Consider the following 17,918-nt stretch of genomic DNA (forward strand, 5'->3'; position numbering starts at 1 on the left):
TTTTAGCGGAGTCCTGAGGAGAAAACTCTATAAGTTTAGAAAGAAAAGAAAAATGTACAAAACATTACAGAGTAGTAGAATACAGATTGTAGACTTTACAACAGTTAGTATACAATAAGAGGATATTACCCCTTTTGGTTGAAAATACAAGTGTACAAAATATACAATGAGAGTTGATAAGAACCTGGCAGAGATGATGGGCTAGAAGGTTGAAGGTGTGCTGGGGGCATCATTTCTGGGAGTGTGAAGAACTTCAGAGCTAAAGAGCAGAGTTGGAACATATAATAAGAAAAACAGGAAATGGTTTTTGCTTTGTCTAGGAAAAGATGCTCTTAAATTGAGTTAGGTTACAAAATGATGCATGTGAGGGCTTTACTAAGATTTCTGGTGACAATAACAAGACCACTACCAGAAAATGGAAACAAAAAGGCAAACCAGACATAACTGAAGTTAAGATACTAATGAATCAGTTATAGAATAATGACTTGAAAAGCAAGGGAACAGGGTTAGCAAAATGGTAATTAAAATTATTTTTTTCTGATGGTGCACAATAATGAAAAAAATGAGGCAGAGATGTTTAAGCACAGAACATTTTCACAGAATAATGGTGACATCAGTGAAAGATTAAGGAAAAATTAAAATAGGATGATATAAAATGTACAAGAAAACATTAGTATGTCTAGTTTCTGTTGGTCTCAAAGTATACATACGGTTTGGATTAACGTTTGGTATCTACATTGAGAAAGGTAAATACTACACAGAGTGAATAAGAGACTGGAAGACAATGATATGCATGAAAAGTGCCACTTCTGTAACGCACTCTGTGTTAAAGGATGTAAGCAATGCGCTTAACTACAGATCAGGTCTGTAACGCACTCTGTGTTAAAGGATGTAAGCAATGCGCTTAACTACAGAAGATCAGGTCTGTAACGCACTCTGTGTTAAAGGATGTAAGCAATGGTCTTGAACTACACAAGATCAGGTCTGTAACGCACTCTGTGTTAAAGGGTGTAAGCAATGGGCTTAACTACAGAAGATCAGGTCTGTAACGCACTCTGTGTTAAAAGATGTCAGCAATGGGCTTAACTACAGAAGATCAGGTCTGTAACGCACTCTGTGTTAAAGGAAGTCAGCAATGGGTTTAACTACAGAAGATCAGGTCGTTAACGCACTCTGTGTTAAAGGATGTAAGCAATGCGCTTAACTACAGAAGATCTGGTCTGTAACGCACTCTGTGTTAAAGGATGTAAGCAATGCACTTAACTACAGAAGATCAGGTCGTTAACGCACTCTGTGTTAAAGGATGTCAGCAATGGGCTTAACTACAGACGATCAGGTCTGTTACGCACTCTGTGTTAAAGGATGTCAACAATGCGCTTAACTACAGATCAGGTCTGTAACGCACTCTGTGTTAAAGGAGGTCAGCAATGAGCTTAACTACAGAAGATCAGGTCTGTAACGCACTCTGTGTTAAAGGATGTAAGCAATGGGCTTGAACTACAGAAGATCAGGCTGTGGGTTTCAACCATATCTACAGTGGATATAATAAGTTTACACACCCTTGTTAAAATGCCAGGTTTTTGTGATATAAAAAAATGAGACCACAATAAATCATTTCAAAACTTTTCCCACCTTTAATGTGACCTATAACCTGTACAATTCAATTGAAAAACAAACAAATCTGTTAGGGGAAAACATAAAAAATAAAAACATACAATAAGCTGGTTGCATAAGTGTGCACACCCTTAAACTAATACTTTGTTGAAGCACCTTTTGATTTAATTACAGCATTCAGTCTTCTTGGGTGCACACCTGCCATCAATTAAAGAGACTCTGATTAACCCCAAATAAAGTTCAGCTGTCTTTTTCCTGAGATTTACATAGTTGCCTGCTAAAGCAAAAGCCATGGTTTGCAAAGAACTTACAAAGCATCAAAGGGATCTCATTGTTGAAAGGTATCAGTCAGGAGAAGGGTACAAGAAAATTTCCACAGCATTGGATACACCATGGAACACTGTGAAGACAATCATCAAAAAGTGGAGAAAATATGGGACAACAGTGATGTTGCAAAGAACTGGACATCCCTACAAAATTGATGAAAAAACAAGAAGAAAACTGTTCAGGGAGGCTGTCAAGTGACCTATAGCAACACTGAAGGAGCTGTGGGAATTTCTGGCAAGTACTGGTTGTGTACTACATGTGACAACAATCTCCCATATTCTCCATACGTCTGGACTATGGGGTAGGTTTGCAAGACAGAAGCCTTTTCTTTTCAGAAAAGCATCCAGGCCTGGCTAAAATTTGCAAAACAATACATCAAGTCTCACAAAAGCATGTGGGGAAAATGTGTTATGGTCTGTTGAGACCAAGGTTGAACTTTTTGACCACAATTCCAAAAGTACGTTTGGCACAAAAACAACACTTCGCATCACCAAAAGAACACCATCCCCACGGTGAAGCATGGTGGTGGCAGTATCATGCTTTGAGACTGCTTTTCTTCAGCTGGAACTGGGGCTTTAGTTAAGGTGGAGGGAATTATGAACAGTTCCAAATACCAGTCACTTTTGGCCCAAAATCTTCAGGCGTCTGCTAGAAAGCTGTAGATGAAGAGGAATTTCACCTTTCAACATAACAATGACCCCCAGCATACATCCAAGTCAACAGAAAAATGGCTTCACCAAAAGAAAATTAAAGTTTTGGAATGGCCCAGACAGAGCCCAGACCTAAATCCAATAGAAAATCTGTGGTGTGACCTGAAGAGGGCTGTGCACAAGAGATGCCCTCGCAATCTGACAGATTTGGAGCTCTTTTGCAAGGAAGAGCCAAGTCAAGATGTGCCATGCTGATAGACTCCTACCCAAGAGACTGAATGATGTAATTAAATCAAAAGGTGCTTCAACAAAGTATTAGTTTAAGGATGTGCACACACAACAAAGCATTAATTTAAGGGTGTGCACACTTATGCAATCAGCGTATTGCACTTTATTTATTTTTTATACATTTTCCGCTAACAGATTTGTTTTTCAATTGAATTGTACAGGTTATATAGGTCACATTAAAGGTGGGAAAAGTTTTGAAATGATTTATTGTGGTCTCATTTTTTATATCACAAAAACCTGGCATTTTAACAGGGGTGTGTACACTTTTTATATCCACTGTAGCTCTAGAGGACATGAAGAGCTAATGTGATTAGTGATAAGATTACTTCTTCATAATTATTTATCTTATGTGATCTCCTAAACTGTATTGTCATATTAAATGAACTGTAACAATGTATACAAATATGTACTTTGCCTATATTGTTGTAACCTTTATTAGTGTTACAACTATTTTGATTTTTTCTTTGGAGCTTTTCTCCCCGGGCCTCTACTGAAAATGGACATGTGTCCAGTTAGACTAGCCTGGTCAACAAATGTAAAATAAATAAATAAAATGTATTAAGTGTGTCATGCATAAGGAATATACAACAGATGTTTGTAAATTTGGAAAAATAAATAATTGTGTAGCAAAAAACAACTGATGTCAGTATGTAGGGGAGGGACTTGGGTCTATGAAGAAGCCCCGCAGGCCTCAATATGCCATGTTGCTCACCTGATCCCCATTCCAAATCTCATTTCCCTAGTGTCCTGTACCCATCACTGACCCATACATAGCTCAGGAGGTCATGTGTGGACTCTTCCATCTGAGAAAGACCCTTATGTTGAAGGTCATGCCAGGCAGACACCAGGGTTCAGAGAGCCAAGAAGTGGCATCACTGGAGAAGTCCAAAGTCAGTGTTGGCAAGAAATAAATGTTCACCGTCTACTTGAGGTAAACTGCCACTTTCACCTTTATATACATCTTCATTACTGCATACCTGTAGAAAAATAATTCTGCATAGCTGACATATTTGCAAGTCTGGCTAAAGCTCAATAACTTTAGCTCTAATTAAGGGTTCCGATTTTCTTACACAATCAAACTTTGGCTGATATTGCTATGAGAAAAATAAAAAATAAAAAAAAAAAACAAATAAGAGAAAAAAATGTGTATATGCACGCAAATGCACAGAAACACGCAAGCGCAAGCACACACACACACACACACACACACACACACACTCAGACACACACACTCAGACACACACACACTCAGACACACACACACTCAGACACACACACACTCAGACACACACACACACACACACACACACACACACACACACACACACACACACACACACACACACACACACACACTCAGACACACACACACTCAGACACACACACACACAAAGCTGCAGAGTTGAGTTTCTCTGCCAGTGAGCTGCTTATCAATGTAAACCGCAGCTAACGGAGCACTCTATCAAGTACTAAATATACTGTGAAAATGTAAACCGCAGCTAACGGAGCACTCTATCAAGTACTAAATATACTGTGAAAATGTAAACCGCAGCTAACGGAGCACTCTATCAAGTACTAAATATACTGTGAAAATGTAAACCGCAGCTAACGGAGCACTCTATCAAGTACTAAATATACTGTGAAAATGTAAACCGCAGCTAACGGAGCACTCTATCAAGTACTAAATATACTGTGAAAATGTAAACCGCAGCTAACGGAGCACTCTATCAAGTACTAAATATACTGTGAAAATGTAAACCGCAGCTAACGGAGCACTCTATCAAGTACTAAATATACTGTGAAAATGTAAACCGCAGCTAACGGAGCACTCTATCAAGTACTAAATATACTGTGAAAATGTAAACCGCAGCTAACGGAGCACTCTATCAAGTACTAAATATACTGTGAAAATGTAAACCGCAGCTAACGGAGCACTCTATCAAGTACTAAATATACTGTGAAAATGTAAACCGCAGCTAACGGAGCACTCTATCAAGTACTAAATATACTGTGAAAATGTAAACCGCAGCTAACGGAGCACTCTATCAAGTACTAAATATACTGTGAAAATGTAAACCGCAGCTAACGGAGCACTCTATCAAGTACTAAATATACTGTGAAAATGTAAACCGCAGCTAACGGAGCACTCTATCAAGTACTAAATATACTGTGAAAATGTAAACCGCAGCTAACGGAGCACTCTATCAAGTACTAAATATACTGTGAAAATGTAAACCGCAGCTAACGGAGCACTCTATCAAGTACTAAATATACTGTGAAAATGTAAACCGCAGCTAACGGAGCACTCTATCAAGTACTAAATATACTGTGAAAATGTAAACCGCAGCTAACGGAGCACTCTATCAAGTACTAAATATACTGTGAAAATGTAAACCGCAGCTAACGGAGCACTCTATCAAGTACTAAATATACTGTGAAATATTTTGGCTGAGGAAAGAAAACAACTGAAGCCTCATACTGTTAATAATAAACTTTTCATTTTTTAACAAAAGTGTCTACCTGGAGAAGTTAAGTTTTGCGAGTCGTCTGATGGCCAGTCTTGATCATCCATCGATGTCAACTTCAGCTGTCCCAAGGATCCTCTGCCATCCAACTCCTTGTCATCATGTAGGTCCAGATCTGTAGCCATGCTTACAGTTAACTGTAAATATCCTGAGGTTTAAGGATGAAAACACACCTGAAAAGGAAGTTTAATTAACACATCAAAACATATTTCTCTCAGCTGCTGCTGCTTAAATAATGACCATAAATAAAAGACCAGCATTTCTTAAAGGGTATGGAAATGCATTTCTTACCACTGTAACTCTTCTGAAAACATTTATGTGCCCCACTTCAGTGGTTTACTAGTCATTATTTATGCAAATAATTTGTTATTACTCAGAATAGGCAAAACCTAACTTAATCAAAGTCTGCTCGCAATGAGGTTTGGACAAAGTCTGGAACTGGTTAAGCTCCAGAAAGGTTACTGTTAACACAAAACTTATTAATGCAATTTAGCAGTGCCATTCATAAATATGGTCTGCAATCACATTATGTACAGCCCAAGCCACTCAAGTCCTGTATGATTCATAAAGTAACATGCTCAGCAAAGAAAGGGGATACTCATCTGTGTACCCAGAATCTTCCAAGTATGCAGCTGATAAGTAAATTTACTCCAGAGTATAGTCTAGACGTTGATTCAAAAAATGTGAGTAGCAGACTACACTGAGAAGCCAGGGCCTTGACTTATGGCTGTCTAGCTGTGGATATGCAGCCCAGCACCTAATGAGGTAAGTAATGTTGATGCCTGAATTATCACAACATAACTCAGCAACCACAACACAATTATTTACACAGTCAGCAGCCAGACATGTAGTTTTCTAAAAGAGATGAAAAGTGATTTGCGTGTGTACAGAACAGTCCATACAAGCAAGCTCATCGACCATATAGGCCTGTCTACCACAAAGTGGCAGAGTTAAGCTTCCACCAATGGGAGGAGCTAGTCATGTCAACATATAGACTCTGGTGTCATCTGCTGTCAGAAGGATTAAGCTAAATACATTTTTTTTTTCAAAAGCTAATGCCCATGACTGCTGAGGACTACATACTAACATTTCACAACAAACGAGAATTCTGGTCATACAGATTTACCTGCCACACTGGCTAGATGCATGTGTCTGACAGGCATCACTTCCAAAACATCACACTAATAAATAATATTATAAAGGGTGTTTTGTATTTATTTTCTGTTGTCAGTAGATCTTGGTACATAAGAAATAGAACTAAGAAGTCTTAGTGAGCTCTTATAACAAGAGACTTGAAATAAACGTTAATAAAATATACGGATTTATTAACTTTACAGATTCTAGACAATGTCATTACGCCATTATGTAACGCCAACTGGTTTCATATTACTGAAAGAGCAAGCTTCTCTCATCCCATATTTTTAAATGACTAAATTATAATTACTGCACCATTACCCAATAAACATACGGTGGTATTCAAACTCACTGCACTTATGAATAACAGGATTTTGTGCTGGGTGACCTCAGCTTAGCTCGTGTGATTGATAGACAGTAGCCATGCTTAGGCACATGTTTAGTATGTTTAGGAAGTACCTATTCAGAGGCTCTAATGACATGAAAATGAGGACTGACTGACTGAAAGTTCTGCTGTTATCTTACGTAAATAAAGCAGCTTTCACACCTCTGTGCAACTCATTTTATGCGCATTGGTAGCATGGACTGAAGTCTTTTCTGGCTATCTTGCAACCTGTGAAGATACTCACTGTTGCTGCTAGCTTGGCTGCTTCTCATTGTAAGCCTCTTGTCTCAGGCGTGCCAAAGTTTTTACAGGTTTTAATCTTTGTGCACAGTTCAGTGCACCACATATGAAGGTTAGTGCAGAAGAAAGTTTAACAAAAGACTGATGCACCTTTGCAATCCTGATGTAAACACTTAACCCTCAGCACTGTACCAATGATGACTATTACAGACACCTTTCTGACACAGCCAATATGTGTTGACAAACGTTACAACAGTCTGAGGTACAGTATCACTTGGCATTGCACCACCTAGCATACAACAGTCTGAGGTACAGTATCACTTGGCATTGCACCACCTAGCATTCAACAGTCTGAGGTACAGTATCACTTGGAATTGCACCACCTAACATACAACAGTCTGAAGTACAGTATCACTTTGCATTGCACCACCTAGCATACAACAGTCTGAGGTACAGTATCACTTTGCATTGCACCACCTAGCATACAACAGTCTGAGATACAGTATCACTTAGCACTGCACCACCTAGCATACAAAAGTCTGAGGTACAGTATCACTTGGCATTGCACCACCTAGCATACAACAGTCTGAGGTTCAGTATCACTTGACATTGCACCACCTAACACACAACAGTCTGAGGTACAGTATCACTTAGCATTGCACCACCTAGCATACAACAGTCTGAGACACAGTATCACTTAGCACTGCACCACCTAGCATACAAAAGTCTGAGGTACAGTATCACTTGGCATTGCACCACCTAGCATACAACAGTCTGAGGAACAGTCTGAGGTACAGTATCACTTGGCATTGCATCACCTAGCATTCAACAGTCTGAGGTACAGTATCACTTGGAATTGCACCACCTAACATACAACAGTCTGAAGTACAGTATCACTTTGCATTGCACCACCTAGCATACAACAGTCTGAGGTACAGTATCACTTTGCATTGCACCACCTAGCATACAACAGTCTGAGGTACAGTATCACTTTGCATTGCACCACCTAGCATACAACAGTCTGAGATACAGTATCACTTAGCACTGCACCACCTAGCATACAAAAGTCTGAGGTACAGTATCACTTGGCATTGCACCACCTAGCATACAACAGTCTGAGGTACAGTATCACTTGACATTGCACCACCTAACATACAACAGTCTGAGGTACAGTATCACTTAGCATTGCACCACCTAGCATACAAAAGTCTGAGGTACAGTGTCACTTGGCATTGCACCACCTAGCATACAACAGTCTGAGGTACAGTATCACTTGACATTGCACCACACAGCATACAAAAGTCTGAGGTACAGTATCACGTTGCATTGCACCACCTATGAGGTACAGTATCACTTGGCATTGCACCACCTAGCATACAAAAGTCTGAGGTACAGTATCACTTTGCATTGCACCACCTAGCATACAACAGTCTGAGGTACAGTGTCACTTAGCATTGCACCACCTAGCATACAAAAGTCTGAGGTACAGTATCACATGGCATTGCATCACCTAGCATACAAAAGTCTGAGGTACAGTATCACTTGACATTGCACCACACAGCATACAAAAGTCTGAGGTACAGTATCACTTGACATTGCACCACCTATGAGGTACCGTATCACTTGGCATTGCACCACCTAGCATACAACAGTCTGAGGTACAGTATCACTTGGCATTGCACCACCTAACATACAAAAGTCTGAGGTACAGTATCACTTTGCATTGCACCACCTAGCATACAACAGTCTGAGGTACAGTATCACTTGGCATTGCACCACCTAGCATACAAAAGTCTGAGGTACAGTATCACATGGCATTGCATCACCTAGCATACAACAGTCTGAGGTACAGTATCACTTGACATTGCACCACACAGCATACAAAAGTCTGAGGTACAGTATCACTTGACATTGCACCACCTATGAGGTACCGTATCACTTGGCATTGCACCACCTAGCATACAACAGTCTGAGGTACAGTATCACGTTGCATTGCACCACCTAGCATACAAAAGTCTGAGGTACAGTATCACATGGCATTGCATCACCTAGCATACAACAGTCTGAGGTACAGTATCACTTGACATTGCACCACACAGCATACAAAAGTCTGAGGTACAGTATCACTTATCACTTGGCATTGCACCACCTAGCATACAACAGTCTGAGGTACAGTATCACGTTGCATTGCACCACCTATGAGGTACAGTATCACTTGGCATTGCACCACCTAGCATACAAAAGTCTGAGGTACAGTATCACATGGCATTGCATCACCTAGCATACAACAGTCTGAGGTACAGTATCACTTGACATTGCACCACACAGCATACAAAAGTCTGAGGTACAGTATCACTTTGCATTGCACCACCTATGAGGTACCGTATCACTTGGCATTGCACCACCTAGCATACAACAGTCTGAGGTACAGTATCACTTTGCATTGCACCACCTAGCATACAACAGTCTGAGGTACAGTATCACTTAGCATTGCACCACCTAGCATACAAAAGTCTGAGGTACAGTATCACATGGCATTGCATCACCTAGCATACAACAGTCTGAGGTACAGTATCACTTGACATTGCACCACACAGCATACAAAAGTCTGAGGTACAGTATCACTTTGCATTGCACCACCTATGAGGTACCGTATCACTTGGCATTGCACCACCTAGCATACAACAGTCTGAGGTACAGTATCACTTGGCATTGCACCACCTAGCATACAAAAGTCTGAGGTACAGTATCACTTGACATTGCACCACACAGCATACAAAAGTCTGAGGTACAGTATCACGTTGCATTGCACCACCTATGAGGTACAGTATCACTTGGCACTGCACCACACAGCATACAACAGTCTGAGGTACAGTATCACTTTGCATTGCACCACATAGCATACAACAGTCTGAGGTACAGCATCACTTTGCATTGCACCACCTTGCATACAACAGTCTGAGGTATAGTATCACTTGGCACTGCATCACCTAACATAGCCAAGGGCAGACATAGAGAACAGGTTGTAAGGTTAAAATCAATGTTAATTATGGCAAACAGCAGATACTCCTACAGAAGTCACGTTCAAGGGAAACGTTACCATTGTTATATCTAAAAAACATAATAAAGAAGAAACAACATTAACAAAAAGTAAAATATAACTTTCCTTTCTGATGTCTGCGAGTACTCTGTGGAGGGAAAACCTGCATCTTCACATGCTGCAATTGGAATCTTTGGAATGACTACTTGACATCCATCCGTAACACCTCTGAGAGAAACAGAAGTGCTGTTCCACCATTAGTAATACCAGAAATGTATTCTGAAGGTCATATGAGCAACATAAGAAAAGGTGTGCTTAACTCAAACATTCTTTATGCCTTTGCATTAACCACACCTAACCCTTGACAATATAACTGTGCTGTCACTTATCCCAATACATTATGTAATAAAGCATACACATAATTTCCTAGTAAAACAGCATTAAAGTATGAGGAAAAAACTGTCTGAAGTACAGTGCAACTTGACCGTATTACTATGCAGCATAGCCCACCAATCATTAATCGGGTATCATTTGTATGATACTTGATACAACATGATACTTGATTAATCAAGTATCAGGTGTATATGTGTTGATTCATTTTCACTAAGTGAATGTTTACCACTGTGTCATCATTGCTCTCCAGATATAATGAAGAACTGTGCAATGACATCCCTGTAATAAAAATAACTGCTGGGAGACTACTGCCTTGACATTATTTAGTTCCATAATGTTACTTGTATGTCTAAGGTGCAATACACAATGTTCTCTAAGGTGAGTGTGGGTGATGACCCCAGTGATTGTGTGCAAGTGCAGGCATGTGAGTTTGACACTGTGTTTCTGCAATGGTGTGATCAACCAGATGCAGAGGACCCTATGGGCTGTAGGGCTGCGTGACCTAGACCTTGACCGAGAGTTTCTAATGTGTTGTGGATGGCTGTCGAGGCCTGACTGCCTTTCTTGTGTTGCGTCTCCAGTAGCACTTCTTTTGGAAATACATGGGGAGCGATCTACTTGTCCCACATGTTTCCAGACAGTCCCCTGTCCATGTGCAGCTGCATTTCCAATGAGAGTCTGGCAAGTCTATACTAGTGTGCACATGGAGGCTGACGTGGCAGCTAAGTGTGCAACTATAATGCACATAAGGATCATCATAGCATTGTCCCTGGCCTCCACCATTCTAATGTACTGGTGAAATTCCTCACATAACATGCCTTGTAATACTCTACCCATTTCTACTGGATTCTCAATGGCAGAGGCATGTGTCTGAGCTATGTCACAGCACATCTGAGCAGTAAAGGCCTTGCATGTCTCAGGCACCAACTGTGAAATATATCTTCACCTGTCACACCATTAAACTGGTGCTGCAGTGGGCACTGTTACATCTGACAATGTAGTGTCTTTGTTAAAGTGTATAATGTTTACAAGAAACTGGTGTTAAGCTACATAGTGTCCCACCATTCCCCTTGTGTAATGTCCTCATTGTGTTAAGCGTGAGCCCATGTCAATGCCCATTTAATTATCTATCTGCTGTGGTGTGGGGGTGAGGGGGTCCTGCCAAAACACTTTGCAACTTTGCACCATTGTTCTCAGACTGTGTCATGAATATCACAGTTATGACATTATTGTTGGCAGCAATTCTGTTGTCAACATCAGCCTTCTGTACTAAAGCACAGTAAGTGGTTGTTACTTGTACTGACCATGCACTGAAATAAGTAAAGATCTGGTTACTGATACTTCTGGCAGGTGAAATGACTTATCCTTTGTGATGTCCAAGCTTACCATGCACACACTGAAGTCTTTCTGCTACACAGTATGTGGAAGGTCCACCAAGAGAGGACAAAATGTAAGGGTCATATGTACACAGGTTCCATGACTGATGGATTATAAAAAGCCGCGGTGGTACAGCAATAGAATTGCCTCACAGGAAGAGGTTCTCCTGTTCGATTCTCAGCTGGAGTGCCTTCTGTGTGGATTCTGCATGTCCTCCCCACGGTCAAGTGGCCTCCGAAAGACATGCGTGAATGGGCATGCCTTTGCTGAAGGTTGGGCATCGGGCTGGCAACTCGGCACCATAAAAATCTATTGCCAATCATTAGCGGACCGGAGTTCCGCTGTGGCGACCCCTAACTGGGAAAAGCCAAAAAGACAAACAACAACATTCACTAACACTCTACAATGTATGAATGCAGTTGCTGCAGTTGTCTGAAATTATTTGTATCTGCACCTCTGAGGATTCCAGTGGCATCCTAATCTGCATCAAATTAATCACACCATTTACAGAGAAAGCACTCCACATCTGGAGCTAAAGGTTGGAATGCGGAATATTCACAATCAGCACTGCTGTGGGCAATGGCATTCTACCTGGCTTTTGTTCTGACAAGTCTCCAGTTTGTTAGCTCTTCTCCTACACTGTGCCTAGGTATAGATACTTTTCCCTGTGGCACTGTATGCTTAGCCACCACTTAATTCCATGTTTTAGCTCTCGGACTGTTTTGTTAACCCTTTACAAACAGTCATTTCCCATATGCATTCAAAGAATCCATTTGGATGTGGTTCTCCTCCAGAGTCAAGTTGTCACTGCCGTCTTTCCCTGCTTCTGCAGCATTTTTATAACTTGAAAGCAAATAGTGGTGCACAGTTAAAACCACTCACCTATACATAACACCCTAGGCTGGTAAGTTTTTTCTGCTGTGTTGCGCTCCCTCCTACACGTGATACCCTGGACTGGTAAGTTGTTTCTCCTGTGTCTTGCTCCCTCCTACATGTGACACCCCAGACTGGTAAGTTGTTTCTGCTGTGTCTTGCTCCCTTCTACATGTGACACCCCAGACTGGTACGTTGTTTGTCCTGTGTTTTGCTCCCTCCTGCACGTGACACCCCAGACTGGTAAGTTGTTTGTCCTATGTCTTACTCCCTCCTACACAAGACACCATAGGTTGGTATGGTTTGTCCTGTGTTTTGCTCCCTCCTGCATGTGACACCCCAGACTGGTAAGTTGTTTTTCTTGTGTCTTGCTCTCTCCTACACAGGACACCCCAGAATGTAAGTTGTTTCTCCTGTGTCTTGCTCCTTCCTACACGTGACACCCCAGACTGGTATGTTGTTTGCCCTGTGTCTTTCTCTCTCCTGCATGTGACCAAGCAGACTGACACATTGTTTGTCCTATGTCTTGCTCCCTCCTACACGTGACACCCCAGACTGATACATTATTTGTCCTGTGTCTTTCTCCCTCTTACACATGACACACCAGACTGGTATGTTGTTTGTCTTGTGTCTTGCTCTGTCCTGCACGTGACACCCCAGACTGGTACATTGTTTGTCCTTTGTCTTGCTCCCTCCTATACGTGACACCCTAGGCTAGTATTGTTGTTTACCTTGTGTCTTGCTCCCTCCTACACAGGACACCCCAGAATGGTAAGTTGAGTCTCCTGTGTCTTGCTCCCTCCTGCACGTGATAACCCAGACTGGTAAGTTGCTTTTCCTGTGTCTTGCTCCCTCCTACACAGGACACCCCAGAATGGTAAGTTGTGTCTCCTGTGTCTTACTCCCTCCTACACATGACACCATAGGTTGGTATTGTTTGTCCTGTGTTTTGCTCCCTCCTGCATGTGACACCCCAGACTGGTAAGTTGTTTCTCCTGTGTCTTGCTCCCTCCTACACGTGACACCCCAGACTGACATGTTTTGTCCTAAGTTTTGCTCCCTCCTAGACGTGACACACCAGACTAGTATGTTGTTTGTCTTGTGTCTTGCTCTCTCCTGCACGTGACACCCCAGACTGACACACTGTTTGTCCTATGTCTTGCTCCCTCCTACACGTGACATCCCAGACTGGTACATTGTTTGTCCTTTGTCTTGCTCCCTCCTACACGACACCCTAGGCTGGTATTGTTTGCCCTATCTCTTGCTCCCTCCTACACAGGACACCCCAGAATGGTAAGTTGGGTCTCCTGTGTCTTTCTCCCTCCTGCACATGATACCCCAGACTGGTAAGTTGTTTTTCCTGTGTCTTGCTCCCTCCTACACAGGACACCCCAAAATGGTAAGTTGCGTCTCCTGTGTCTTGCTCCATCCTACATGTGACACACCAGACTGGTAACTTGTTTCTACAGTGTCTTGCTCCTCTCCTGTGTGTGACATCCCAAACTGATAAGTTATTTCTCCAGTGTCTTGCTATCTACTACATGTGACACCCCAGACTGGTAAGTTATTTCTCCACTGTCTTGCTCCTCCTAAGTGTGACACCCTAGACTGGTAAGTTGTTTCTGCTGTGTCTAGGTCTCTGCTGCTGTAGCATTTTAAAACCTGCAAGGAGTAATTCTCCCACACAACACCTTTAAATCATGCAAGATCATAATAAAAACTACTAACCATAGTAGTAGTCACAGTCTGTCTGTCATATCAACCTCTAACGATATTGTTATTGCACAGGCACAATTAATTCACGTCTGGCTGTTTTACTAATTTGTGAATGTACATCTAATCACTTACTTGTTGTGGTTTACCTCTCCTCAATACACTGATGGTAAAATAAGTTACCAGCATTAAAACAGCACATTATGCATTCCAAATTATGTCATACATAACAATGTAATATAAAATTTACTGACATGCTTTACTAGTAAAATAATGTTTCTCAATAGCAGAGCCCAATAAATGACATTGCCTACCGTACTTTCCTAGTATTTTTGTATTATCCTTGTCTTACTAATTCCTTTGCTATTTTATGCTTTTCCAGGGCAGTGGAAGACAAGTGTGGTTCACTGCAGTTAAAAATGGCAGACTTGAGTCAGACTGGTGAATGTTGGGGACTGATTTAGAAGCATCTTATGCAAATATGGCACAACCAAATTGAACGGTATGAATTGCACTGTTGCACAGATGTGTATCCCACTGTACTAGGGTAAATCCATTCAGATGGTCATGACCAAGCTGGGCTGATGTACATAACTGCTAAGCACAGCTCAGTCACACCCCAGCGTGCTACACACTTGCCAGTGTAGACATGGATTTCTAGTATGTTAAAAAGGCAAAATAGTGCTATGACTTATTCCTACTGGAAATCAGTATCAATATGTGCACAACACAGCCATACAGTGGTTGTCTTTAATTAAAAAAAAAAAAAAAGACTTGCAGATTACATACTGTAAGTGATTTCATAGTGCATGTTAATACCACCTCTTAACAAAAAGGAAGGGGAAAAATAATAATTTTCTTCATGTATGTATTACACTATATATACACGTTCTTACAAAAGCATGCAAACATATCTCTCTATCTACACATAATCTCATTAGCAAAAATCACGCCATGCTTATAAATAAAAGAAGCCATCAACAATTTCTATCCTGCCACAGTACTCCAGGATGGTTTTCATTCGTCTACCAAACCAAACATTGAGACTATGGGACTGCATGCTAGTGGTGCAATACTGGTAATGTACAACAGCTTTACACTGTTACCACTACTCTAGGTCACACCTCCATATGGAAATATGGGCTGCTCTCAGTGATGTTACACCTGTAACAAACGTATATACTTGTTACACCTGTAACATACCTACATACTTCACAAGATGACATGTTAAAGCTCAGGGATGAGAATCAAACTGTTGAGATATGGAGACCAAAACCATCCTCTAACTGCTGCAGGGATCATACCTACAGAAGTTGTAGCAAAGAATCAAACTGATGAGATATGGAGACCAAAACCATCCTCTAACTGCTGCAGGGATCATACCTACAGAAGTTGTAGCAAAGAATCAAACTATTGAGATATGGAGACCAAAACCATCCTCTGACTGCTGCAGGGATCATACCTACAGAAGTTGTAGCAAAGAATCAAACTGTTGAGATATGGAGACCAAAACCATCCTCTCTGCTGCAGGGATCATACCTACAGAAGTTGTAGCAAATCTCAGATGGGTAAAAAAGATACTTGGCAAGAATTGGGGGATTACCTGTCATTCCTGACAGCATGAGTTGGTGTTGATAACAGGGTGCTTGAACACTCATTCTGGGACAGGTAGAACAGTGTATGAGGACTGCCTGGCCCCACATGGGTGAGGGTAACAGAAATAAAGAAGGAAGAGCAGGTGTCTAACAAATGGCTTAAACATGGCAAACCCATGGTTCACCAAGAGAGACAGTCACAAGATGACATATAAGAGTGGCCAACAGGCAATTCAGGTAGACTTGCAAAGGTATCCCTACCACAGCATAAAACACTGGTGCAATCAGCTACAAACAGTGGTCAGAGAAGGGTCTAAGGTCACAGATTAAGTTGAACACATGGATATTGACTGTAGTGAAATCATAAAGTAGGTCAAGGTAATTCTCAGGGCTTTAGCACCTCAAGAAGAGGAGGAGATGGGTGGAGATGAAGAATGGCAGCATCTCAAAACAGCATGTGTGAAGACTATAGAATGACTGTGCCAGGTAGGAAAATAAGGTAGATAAGAAGGCTGGTGGAGGAATGCAGAAGTCCAGGGAGTTATCAAAAGAAAAAATAAGAAGTGCTGTAAAAGGTAAGAGATGGAAAAGATGGAAGAGGCTAAGAAAGAATAATAGTTGGCTAACAAAGTGGCTAAGTGAGCAGTCGGAATAGCAAAGAACAAGGCATCACAGGTACTCTACCAGTTCCATCAGGTTGCAGTGCACAGACACAAACAAAAGACAGCATTCATAAGGGATACCAGCAATAACTTGCTCATCAGTCCAAAAGATATCAAAAGCAGAAAGAAAGCCATGATCCAGTTGTTTCTAATTGAAGAAAAAAAACACAGAAGCTGTACTGCTCTACAGACAGCCAACAATAAAACAGGAGGGAAATCACATCCTAGAAGAAGTAAGAACAGCACTAAGGAAAATGAAGTCAGTGAAAGCAGCAGGCTCAGAGGAGGTCATAGCAGATATGATCAAAATATTGGGGAAAAATAACTTCTGAACGTACTTGCAGCAGTGTGGAGAGAAAGGTGTAAACCAGATGACTGGAAAATAACCATTCTATTCTCTGTGTACAAGGACAAAGGGGATAGTTACAATCCTTAAGGACACTAAGAATTTTCTTAATGATCTAGGCATTTATTTAGAAGCGTTAGAAGATCCCTGTTGGCTAGTTACTCTAGATATAGATTACGGTTATCTCCAATGCCTGGGGTATTGAGAATATAAGAGAACTGTTACATACAAGAAATATGCAATCAGGTAAAGTTAGGTTACTATGTGCACTGTTGGAAATTATTTTGGAAAATAATGTTTTTATGTTTGGTGAAGAGCATTATATACAGAAGGTTGGCATGGCAATGGGCACTGCTTGTGCCAATAGCTATGCCAACCTATCCCTGGTACAATGGGAGAGCAGCAATGCATTTTCTGAGTCTATTATACGGTATTAAAGGTTTGTGGATGATATTTTCTTGCTATGGCATGACACTGAAGAACGTGTTAAGGAGTTTTTAATATACATGAATAATATCACTACTTTCCTTAATTTTACTTATAAATACTCTGATAGAGAGAATGAATTCCTTTATGTCAAAGTTCATAGGAATGCCCCTTACTTGGTCTCTATGACTTTATATAGGAAACCTGTCAGGAAGAATAATGTTCTACAAAATGGTAGTATGCATCCTAGACATACTAAATTGAATGTATTGAAAGGTGAGATATTCCGTATCATGTGTCTGCACAATGATGATACTAATCTACATGGGG

At 41.0% G+C, this 17,918-nt stretch overlaps 1 protein-coding gene across 2 annotated transcripts in view; it reads right to left on the reverse strand.

Moving 5' to 3' along the window:
- The window catches only part of ARHGAP1 (Rho GTPase activating protein 1), a 1,661,218-nt gene that overhangs the window by 1,269,847 nt on the left and 373,453 nt on the right, over nt 1-17,918 (reverse strand). For both annotated transcript variants that reach the window (XM_044082524.1, XM_044082525.1), the window contains one exon: nt 5,400-5,577. In XM_044082524.1, coding sequence (XP_043938459.1) covers nt 5,400-5,529 — 130 coding nt within the window. In that variant the 5' untranslated portion in view covers nt 5,530-5,577. The remainder of the gene's footprint in view (nt 1-5,399; nt 5,578-17,918) is intronic.

The sequence above is a fragment of the Protopterus annectens genome, chromosome 9.part0 (assembly GCF_019279795.1).
Source record: "Protopterus annectens isolate FY-2018-M chromosome 9.part0, PAN1.0, whole genome shotgun sequence".
NCBI lineage: Eukaryota > Metazoa > Chordata > Ceratodontiformes > Protopteridae > Protopterus > Protopterus annectens.